Raw genomic sequence first — 11,345 nt, forward strand, 5'->3', positions numbered from 1 at the left:
CACTCAGAGCCCCTTCAGCAGGGCACATGACAGGCGGATAGCAGAGTCAAGGCCAGAGCCCAGGCTTTCCGACTCCTAATACTGACACACAGCGTAACCCATGGCTTTTCTTGGCCATTAGAGGATCACCTAGAACATGAATGTCTCTTACAAGGTTTGGGTGGAAGCAGCACGTAACTGCCTTGCTTGTGACAGATAAGCAGTAAATGTTCAACTGAGTAATTCTGGGCTGGGGATATTTGCTGTTTGGGGGACATTGCCCTAGAAAAGTGTTTTGTTCTGTTTTTTGTTGTTGCTGTTGTTTAATGTCTGTCTCACAAATCAGACTTCTGAAAGGATTATGAAAACCATACTGAATCTCAAATAGACATTTGTAAAAGCCACTGTTATTTTCTTCCCCCTTCTTATTTCTGCAAAGGCCAATTGTGGGCAGTGCCTGACAGTCTTGAGAAAGGCAGTTATGTGTGTAGCTCCATTTTTGCATTTATTTACTAGGTGCTGAGGTTTAATAGGCTCTACCTCCCCACTGCCCTTGGACGCAGCCCGTTACAGGAAACATCTGGCAGCAATTTGCCTCTCCCTCCGTCGTGTCTTCTGAACTTTGAAATAAAACGTCCCTGAAAATCTTACTTAGGGCGAGTGTCTGACACCCAAAGGTCCCACCAGGAGCTGGTCGGTTTTGCTGGTTATGGTCTGTCCAAGTAAGCAGTTAAAAACTACCATGGGCATTTACAGTTTTTCCATCCTTTTTTTTTTTTTTAATGTTTTGTTTATTTCTAGGAAAGAGAGAGAGAGAGACAGCATGAGCAGGGGAGGGTCAGAGAGAGAGGGAGTCACAGACTCTGAAACAGGCTCCAGGCTCTGAGCTGGCAGTCAGCACAGAGCCCGACGCGGGGCTCGAACCCACGAACCGCGAGATCATGACCTAAGCAAAAGTCGGACGCTTAACCGACTAAGCCACCCAGGAGCCCCCAGTTTTTCCATCTTTAAACACAGTAAACTAAAGGGGCAGCTGGGTGGCTCAGTTGGTTCATCGACCATCTTTGGCTTGGGTCATGATCTCATGGTTTATGAGTTCGAGCCCTGCATTGGGCTCTCTGCTGTCAGTGCAGAGCCTGCTTCAGATCCCCTGTCTCCCTCTCTCTCTGCCCTTGCTCCTGCTTGCTCTCTCAAAAATAAATTGAAAAACAACATTAAAAAAACCCAACTCAGTAAACCAAAAATACGCTTCAGGAGCAAATGAGAGGGTAGGAGACATGCCCTCAAATCAGTGAAAATGCGTTCCGAACAACACTGGCCCTGTGCTCCTTCCCCAGCGCTTATTTCCGTCGCTATGACCAGCTTTCACGGCTGTGACAACTTCTGAAGCAATTACCACCCTTCCTGTGTGTCTCACAGCTTTTCAACTCAGCCACTGATTGCGGTCCATCCCTCTGGAAACCTATATTCTATATGTTGAAACACACTGATTGAAAATAATTCTCCCCAGGGGGCTCCCGGCTGGCTCAGTCGGTGGAGCGTGCAACTCTTGCTCTTGGGGTCGTGAGTTCAAATCCCACGTTGGGCATAAGCTTACTTAAAAAAAAAAAAAAAAGAAAAAGAAAATCATAAAAAAAAAAATCAGACTCTGACCAACTCCCAGAATAGAATCACTTTTAAAATAGGACAGTTTCAGTTTTGTTTTTTCTACCTTTATTACATTTTTTGCATTTGAAATACAGACAGCCCACTCTCTGACACCACACAAAAGACACCCATTCTTGTGATTTTAAAGTGCATTTCCCATTTGTGTATAAAAAATATGTATTTTTTAAAAACATGGCAGACGTTTCATCACAAGGCACTTTTAGGCACCAAATGAAGACGAGCCTTCGATTTTACATTCACACTGAAGTAAAAGTGAGACGCAGGCCATCGCAGCTGCCCTCCTGGGGGTCCTCATGGGTCCAGCAGTCTCTGGGAACGGATCACTCAAACCACAAAAACATTCATGGCTTTACAACGTGGGCCGCCGAGCTTGACCACCAAGGTGAGGCGAAGGCGCATGTAACTGCAGCCGCCCTTCCCAGTCGAGAGTGCACAGAAGCTGCCAGAAGGTCTTCCATGACTCTGGAAGGTCCCATTATGTTCATGACTTTTTATCCCCAAGTTTGGTGATCGGTGCCTCCCCCCGCCCGGGGGGAGACAGCCCAGAACCCAGCGGGGGATTTTACACGACAAACCGAGCTGAAGACCAATCAAGGCTTACGTTCATTCCATGGAGAGGGAAGGGCCCAGAAAACAGGGCACTTGTAAAAAATGAGCTGACCCTTTTTTGGTTTATAAGCACAATATACAACCCATGTAACATCCAAGTGACTACAAGTAATGCTTGTTTTTAAAATGCAAATTATATGCAGGGATCAAAACCACAAAAACATTCTTTTAGCGGTTCACAATTTACACCTTTAAAGAAACGTTGAAAAGAGTAATGTTTTGCCACCATTAAAATTAAATCTTAGAGAAAAAAATAAATTCTACCTTCACTCTGAAATTGTTTTAATTTCTGGAGAACTACATAACTCCCATTATTTCTCACAAGTTCCCCTATCCTAAAAATACTTAAAAAAATAAAAAGAAAAAGAAACCCATTCAAATGCTCCATACCTTCCAGGAAACATTGAAAGCTTATTTATTATATATCTTTCTATAGTCCAGCTTATTTATTGCACCTAATGTGCCAGTGCTCCCCAGGGCATTTGGGGGAAATAAATAGGAAATGAAATGGAGATGGTTCCCCATTTCTGGGCAACTGCAGGGGCGGGAGGCTGGCCCTTTGGGGACAGCCTGGGAAGGGCACTGAGGTTGAGGGACGTGCATCACCATAACCGACAGCTGTCTGAGGGTCAAACCCCCAAGTCAGGCTGCAATGACGTCTCCAACTAAGAAACTTGTCACTGTATGTGGACCTATTTACTGACAGTGAGCTCTGAAAGAAGGAGAGGTTGTGCTGAAGCGGGCCCCGGGGCCGCCTGTGGCTATCCTGGGACAGAACTGGGCCAGAGGGAGACAGACTGACTGCTGAGTAAAGACAGTATTGTTTAGAGGCCCCTCGCTCACAGAATGACTGACAGGGGAGTCTTGCAACCACATTCTCTAGTCAGAGGAGGGTCTTTGCAAGCAGGTGAGGACTTGCCTGGTAGGGCGAGCATCCCAGGTGTACTGGTGGGGATGGGAGGGGTGAGGGGGTTAGGAGGTGGGGGAAGGGGGTTTGCAACCAGTGCCCCCAGCAAAAAAGCCGGGGTGAGCTAGGAGTAAAGAATGGTGGGGGGAGGGCTGATGGCTGTTTTAAGAGCTATTATCACGGAATCACTATATTTCAAATTTGACCCCGGAATGTCTTAAGATCACCATGACTGAAAAACAGCTACCTGGGCATTTTTCTTCTGCATAGAGAATGACCTTGTTACCTTTAGTCCAGTAACACGCAAATGACCGTGCGCCTTGTACCTCACTTGACTTGAAGGAGGGGGCCTGGGACTTCTTAAAACAAAATCTATTCACGACCTCTATCAAATCAGTTTTGTTTCCGTTCAACTTTGATCTGCACTATCAATCGTGCTGACCACCAGATCAGCCACCACGGTAACCATGAAAGTGCCGTCTGATGCCTGATGTGAGATATGCTTTGACTAAAACACAGTTCTGCCCAATTTCAGCACAAGAGAAAAATATGACTTTCCCATAGCTTGTATTATGCAATCCCCAAGTCCTACCCACCTGGGACAGGTGTACAAAATAAAGCACAAGGTTGCACACTAGTAACAGCCAGTTTTAGGAAGAAGAATTAACACCAACCTCCGTACCACTTAAGAAAATTTCAAAAGTCAAAATATTTTAAAGTTCAAACAAGAAAGAAAAAAAACCAAACTGCAGCCACAAAACTCTAGGAGCCATGACCCTCCATACCTGCCTGACTCCAATGGACAAAGCCACAGAAGCCAGGAGGGTTTTGTAATTGATCTGGAGCACGTAAGCAAAAGACAATTCCTTGCTTGCCGACTCCAAAAAGGAAAAAGAGGCAGTCATTTAACTAAGCTCCAAAAACAAAACAGAAAAAACCCCCAACCTTCTTCACATACATACGTAAAAAGATTTTCTAAACACCCCCAAGTCCAAACCAATCTTGCCCAAGAAAACTCACAGGGTCTGGGGACCCGCCTGCCCATGAACATCCCAGGAGCCTCACATCAGTATGACCCGACAGCATTTAATGCATGAGTCCAATATGGTTAAGAACAATTAACCTCTGATATTGCAGAGTTGCCAAACACGGAAAACAAAATATGAGACCTTGATGGTGTTTCTCCCCGATACCTTTATGTACTCACACTCCATAAATAAGAAGCCCCAGATCACAGTCCCTGGGTGCTCAGAAAGACTCCCGGATATAGCAGATCACGGTCAAGGTAAGACCAAACACTCACTGAAAGCTTTGAGGATAGATGGGATCTGCAAATTGGAATGTCCTGGGCACGGCAGGAAGAAGGGCTCTCGAGGAAAGGAGAGTCTAAAATCCCTTTGCGAAGAATGAGGTGCCTGCAAACCGGCAGAGCGAGTTCAAACAAATCCTGTAACGGAGCCGTCTGGTGACTCAGAAGCCAGTCCTTCGAAAGCTCCCCCAAAAGCCAAGAGGACAAGCTACCAGCATCCCACCCAGGCTGCCCTGCCTGTCACAGGCCTGCAGTCTGTGACCCAGCACAGGGGCCAGTTACTGTTGCTAACTGGGGCGTCGTCTCTGCTGGACGCGATGTGGGGTCAGAAAGAGGAAATGCCTGTCTCCGTCATAGGCTAATTTCTCTTGCTTATCTTTTCCTCGGCATCTGATGAGCTGCAGAAGAAAATGCAAAAAAAAAAGAAAAAAAAGAAAAAGAGCACAGAGATAAAGTGTGAAGGACGTGGCCACAGGAACAGCAGTAACAAGCAGGGAGGATGCGACTGGGCGCAGAGCACGCAAAGATGAATGGCGAGGGTCCAGTGGGAGGTGGCTGGGCATGGAGTGACGTTCAGGTGACCGACTTTCCACGTCCCAGGGGGGAGGAGCGGCCCCTCCAGGCAGCTGGATCACACTCCCGGTTGCATCATTTCGAAGCCACTGTCCTTCAGCTTCACCAGCACTGCCCAGAGGACTGCTGCCCGCCCGGGCCCCTCCCAGCACCCGTCTCCTGCTCCGGCCCCCGTGGCCGCCCTGGGTGCCAAGCAGACTAGCACCCCACGTCTACTCTGGTGTGTGAAACCAGTTCTGTGATCTAACCCTGGCTGGCTTTTGCTGGCTTCAGAAAAAAAAAAAAAAAAAAAGAATAGGATCCTTTCTTTTTCAAAAACTCTGCCTATGGCAGTTCAAACTGTTCTCCTGGCTTCTGCCTCCACCTGCTCGTGTCTGCAGCTAGGATCCCCTGTCCCCATTCAGCCATGCTCAGCCACGCCCAGTCACTAATAGTAGGGCCCTAGCTTTTCATATCCTAAATAACTAGGCCACTCGGGAAACAGACCGTAGGAACAACGAGGGCTTCCAAACTGGTCAAAGGATATTCCAAAATCTGGTCCATTCTGTGGCTCAGCTGTTCCCTGAGTGGATTTCAGTTCAGCTCGGATGATTCTATAGTTTTTGCCTTTGTTGCTGTCCCAGTAAGTCTGTCCCCGGCACTCAAAGCACACTGCAAACTCCATTCTCTCATAAGACTGAACTTTCTCAGGTAAGCTGATGTCAAAGGAGAACGTGTCCCGATCTGAACCAGCGTAAGTGTCCTTCACATACCAACAGGGAAAGTCTGTGAAGCTTTTCCAGGTGTCGAATGTCATCCGTATTTTCACCGCCTTCTCAAACGCCAGGTTCTGCACCTTCACTGTGCCAGTGATCGCTCTGTCTTTCAGCATACAGTTTTCAAGGCATACATGATCCGTCTGAAGCCGATTTCTAAAGTCTAAGTAATCTGCGGAAGGCTGTGAAAAATCCAAAACAAAGCTCTCACTCTCTGCTGTCGTCAGACTCACAATGTTGTCTAGGAGCTCAGTGATGTTAAATGGAATATCTAACGGGTCATCGAATTCCGAGAACACTTTGACCATTGTCAGGGCCATCCCTTGGTTGTCGGCGAAGGACACCCGCTTTTTCACCTTCTTCTCCTGCATGGTGGGGGCCACGATTCCGCCGGCTTCGTTCTTGCTGCTCAGCTGAATGCAAGGCCTCAGCGGTTTGCTTGGCTTTGGTGAAGTCTTGAAGGCGAACCTCTCTCTGCGCAGGGAAGGGGCCATGCAGCTGTACCTGCACTCTATGTCCACAGCCATCATTGGGTTAGAGGAATAGGCTAGAACCCTGGCAAAGGGGGAGAGAAAGAAACGGCCATGAGATCAGACGGAAGTTAAACTCCTCATTCGAAGTGGGACTGGCGAACAATGTATGCCTTCAGCTCTGCCCCCCTGGCTGCTTGTATTAACTCAAGCGTGGTCCAGCATGACTTTGGTTTCAGGGGACATTAAGACTGTAAAGTGGGGTGAAAAACAGCAGTAGAGTTAAAACAAATGAAAAAACAAACTACATTCACAGGTTTTTCTGTCGGGATTTCTTGGGGGCCTTGAACGCCAGAGCGCCTTGGGGAGTAAGGAGGAGAACGCTGTCTGCAGGACTTCCCAAACTTATCTGACTAAGGAATCCTTTCATTGTGGAGCAGCTTGAGGAACACATGTTCTGAGGAACACACTTTGGTAAATACAGCTTTCACAGGATAAGAAGAAATGAGTTCATGCCACAAATATTGGTATTTCCTATATGGCAGATATTATGCTAGACACTGGGATTCAATGGGGAAGACAGACAGAGCTGTACGGTAGATTTTTATTTTTATTTAACTATTTAAATATTTTTTAACCATTTACTTATTTTGAGAGAGTATATGCGGGGGAGGCGCAGAGAGAGAGAGAGGAAGAGAGAGAATCCCAGGCAGGCTCCTGGCTATTTCAGCACAGAGCCTGATGTGGGGCTTGAACTCACAAACTGTAAGATCCTAACCTGAGTTGAAGGTGAAATCAAGAGCTGATCGCTTAACTGACTGAGTCACCCACGTGCCCCTAGATTTTTAAATTATAGCATATTTTTCCTTAAAAATAATGCAAACAATTTAGTTTTTTAAACCTCTCATATAGGTGAATTTTTTTTTCTGTAGTGAAAATAGCCTCTATAAGAATAAAAGGCAAAAAGAATCATGCTAAAAGATCAGGTTAAATCTGAATTCATAAGAACTATATTTTTCTCTAAGTGAGAAAAAATAAAACCAAAGGATTAAACATAAACTGGGAAAACATTTTATAAAAAGCATGGCAGCAAAGAATTAATACCTTTCTATAAAAAGAGTTGTCTCAAAACAATAACAAAGTAGTTGACAGAAAAATGAACAAAGAGCATGAATAGAAAATTCCTGAAAAAAATTAAAATTGGCTCATAAATATGCAAAATGTCCAATCTTAAGAATTAGATTGCCTGTTTTTGCTTACTGAGTTAGTAAATACTTTTTAAAGATAATGTAAACACATGTATTAGTCTAAGTTAGCACAACCTTTCTAAATGTTCTTACCATTTTTGGTTCTTTTTTTTTTAACGTTTATCCATTTTGAGGTATTCGTTTTATATATATTGAGAGAGAGAGAGACAGAGCATGAGTGGAGGAGGGGGAGAGAGAGAGAGAGACACAGAGCCAAAGCAGGCCCCAGGCTCTGAGCTGTCAGCACAGAGCTGGTGTGGGGCTCAAACCCCCAAACCGTAAGATCATGACCTGAGCCGGAGTCAGATGGTTAACCGACTGAGCCACTCAGGAGCCTCAATCATTTTTGGTTCTAATATCACATACAGGTAATCATTTGAAGAAGTTAATTAAGAATGCATGGGAGTTAATGTACTAAAACGTTCAATGCAACATTCTAGGGAGGAAAATGTGAGAAAATGAAAATACCCTAAATCACCAATAACAGGCATCTGACTAAATCAAGTATACCACCACATCCAGTGATAAAGTTTTATATCATCATTAAAACTATTATTTGGGAAAAAAGGTTAAATTGCATGGAGAAAATGTAGAATATATTATTAATATAAAAAGTAGAGAAGATAAAATTGTACATAAAGACTAGACTTGTGGGGAAAAATATTAGGTATATGCACAGAAAAAAGACTAGAGGTAATATTTAAAACCATTAGAATATCCAGGTGATATGATTTGAGGAACTTTGTTTTCCTGCTTTGTGTTTCTTGTATTTTCTAAAGTCACATGGGGGGTAAAATGAATCTAATAAAATGCCTCAAATATTTAAGATTGGCCGAAAACCTATCCTAACGCTATGGCCTCACTAAAGCCAAGCAATTTTTATCATTCCACTTACCATGGCAGGTTTATATTGATTTGACAGTTACAATGGGCTAATGAAGAAGTCCATAATGAAACCAGGATTAACATCTGGTCTGTGAACAGTGGACTCGTTTCCAAACCTCCCATCGCTCGCTATGGCAAAGGCGGAGGGATGTGGTGGTGTTTGGGGTGCTTACTCTCAGGCCTCTGCTAGCTCCTGCCCACCTGGTAGGGGCTTCAAGGTGATGGTGGTCATTGAGGAGAAGCAACAGGCAAAATGTTGCTCATCTCCTAACAGGAGCTGAGACCCCTGGTTCAGTCCAAGAAATATCTCCTTTTCATCTTCTGATCTTGACTAATCAAACATATGAAGAAAAATAAGAATGAAGACATCCCATTTTCCAAAGGAAATACACCCCTTCCCTAGGATGCAGGAACCATTTAGTGATGACTGACTGGAAAAACATACACATTCAGAGACAAAACAATAGATGATAGGCAAAAAGTAGTTACCTAAACATACATTGTAGAGGATACTTGTCTTACTGTTTCTCTCACAAAATCCACGAGTGAAAATTTTAGGAGCATATTTGCTTTCTATTATCTGGTCTACCCATGTAATTGTTCTGGAAAGTAAAAGTTCTGACTGAGTTAGGCAAGATAGGTTTACAGAGGGTCTGTGGGTTGCCTCATGAGTTCAGTGTAAAAACAAACAAACAAACAAACCCTACGGGCTTCTGGGTGACTCAGTCAGTTGAACATCTAGCACTTGATTTTGGCTCAGGTCATGATCTCATGGTTCATATGATCAAGCCACACATTGGGCCCTGCACTGACACTGCAGACTGCTTGGGATTCTGCCAGAGGGGGAGCTCTCTCTGATCTCCCCTGATTTCTCTGTCTCAAAATAAATAAACTTTTAAAAAAAATACTCTGTACTCACAAAGCACCTGAATATTACTTTTCCCCTGTCCACTGCAAAACTTGGTTAGAATGCACTGGAATTGTACTTTCAGCTTTAATGTTAACACAGGTAGTGGTTGCTGTTGTTGTTTTAAAATTAAATGTGGATTAAAAATACCCCCAAAGTGGGCATCCCACTCTTGCATCTCAGCCCCTCCCACTCTGCCCACACTTGACAACCTGGGTATGACCCAAGGTGGGTGGAGTTCCCCTCAGTCTGCTACAGCCCTTCCTCCTTGCCTGAGTCAGCACAAGGTCAAGTGTAAGTTCTCTATCCTCTTCTCTGTATCTCTTCAAGACTGAAAACCTACCTCCTACGTGCTTTCCTGCACAATGTTAAAACAGCTCATTAGAAAAAGGCTGGGAAACTCTCAGGACACTGTGGAAGCAGAATTCTAAAACCAGTGGATCAGTTAAACAATCTGCACACTTGCACTAAAGGCACTCTCAATTTCTAATCTTAAAGATTAAAAAGACTTAGTTGAAGACCTTGGTAAAGTTTCCCAGTTTGGACCCAGTGGGTGTAAATTTGCCCCTGAGCTCCCTTTTATCACCAAGCTGTTAAGAACTAGTGGAACTGGGGGTCAGAAGGTGCTGGTCTGGTCAGAGCCAGCTCTAATTAAACAATTCCACCGGCACTTTCTAGAGCCTAATTGCTTTTGCAACATTCTTCCATGAAAGGCAAAAATAAAGTGAACTACCTGGCGGCCCAAGGGTTGCTACCAGGGCTACTGCCTCAGGTGCATTGCACAAGCAATCACTGCCCAGCATCCCCTTCACTATATCAGCGTCACCGCTGTGGCCCCATACATGGTACGATCTGACCTATCGTCAGTGCTGGGGGTACCTGAGCTGGGCCTTTAAAGACTGAGACCTGTTGTTAGACCGGAATTTTTGGAAGGGCATTTGGGGCCTCCTCACATCTCCCACTGCCTCCCAGGGGCTGGTCGTGGCCACTTGCCTATCCTTGCCGTTGGATCCCAGTTTTTACGAACCAGATCATTCTATAAGAAGCAGTGTACCAAATGCTGGTTTGATGGAAGTTTTCCTGACCCTCTGCTCAGGAATTCCCCAATGGACTGTGACAGGGATGTCCCTCAGCCACAAGGACGCCTAGCAATGGAGATGTATGAGGAAAGTGTCCTACGTTTCTGGAAACTTAGATGTATGAGGAAAGTGTCCTAAGGAAGGCACACGGACAGGTGCTTTATCCTCAAATGGCATGAAAATGGTCGGTACCATCACAGCGTGCATCAGGCTGCCTCTCAGGCCCCCCTTTCCTGACACTCTCCCTGGCTGCTCAGCTTCTTCCTCTCCCAGGCCAGGGAATATGAGTCCCCAAGCTTGGCCAGGGCAAAAGCCAGGAGGAGAAGACACAGACACATATTTGAACGAGCAGAGCATGACAGAGGACTGGACATCAGTTCGCTGCAGGACAACATCAGGAGAGCACGAATGGCTCTTATTCAGAGTCTCAAAAACTTGAGTTCCAAATAGATGCCTAAGAGATCAATTTTGCTCTATGAGGCACTGGGCCATGCCCGAGGGTAGATTTCAGGCTTCCTGGTCACAAGAGGGCAAACCCCAGCACTCCTTGAAAATTGTAGAAAACAGGGAGAGTTTCGTAGAAATACTTTCCCTGTTCCATTAGTGACAAAAAACACACCTTCTCAGGACAGCTGGTCAGGCTAGATGTCACGGTGGTTTTTCCTGTGAAAACTATATACTTGTATAGGAAATAATCACAGGACCCTCACAGTTTCAGACAGCTGAGCTACTGACTTTTAGGCTGTGCCTTTTATAGGAATAAACTTTTCTGGGAATTGAGGCCAGGACATTTTCCCTCCATTTTCATACTCTGATAAGAAAAGGCAGAAAAATCAGATGCACCAAAACCCATCAGGAACACTGAAACTACGTTAGGTAAGCACTCACAGCTAGGTGATATTTTTTAAAAGACATGTCCATCCACCCCTTTGGCATTACTTTAGTCCCCTCACCTGC

At 45.0% G+C, this 11,345-nt stretch overlaps 1 protein-coding gene across 3 annotated transcripts in view; it reads right to left on the bottom strand.

The window, feature by feature from the left end:
* Positions 1-1,675: 1,675 nt before the first annotated feature.
* The window catches only part of PPP1R3B (protein phosphatase 1 regulatory subunit 3B), an 11,786-nt gene continuing 2,116 nt past the window's right edge, over positions 1,676-11,345 (bottom strand). For all 3 annotated transcript variants that reach the window (XM_077772754.1, XM_077772758.1, XM_077772767.1), the window contains exon 2: positions 1,676-6,355. In XM_077772754.1, coding sequence (XP_077628880.1) covers positions 5,473-6,355 — 883 coding nt within the window. In that variant the 3' untranslated portion in view covers positions 1,676-5,472. The remainder of the gene's footprint in view (positions 6,356-11,345) is intronic.

This window comes from Crocuta crocuta, unplaced genomic scaffold (assembly GCF_008692635.1).
Source record: "Crocuta crocuta isolate KB4526 unplaced genomic scaffold, BGI_CrCroc_1.0 scaffold140, whole genome shotgun sequence".
Lineage (NCBI taxonomy): Eukaryota > Metazoa > Chordata > Mammalia > Carnivora > Hyaenidae > Crocuta > Crocuta crocuta.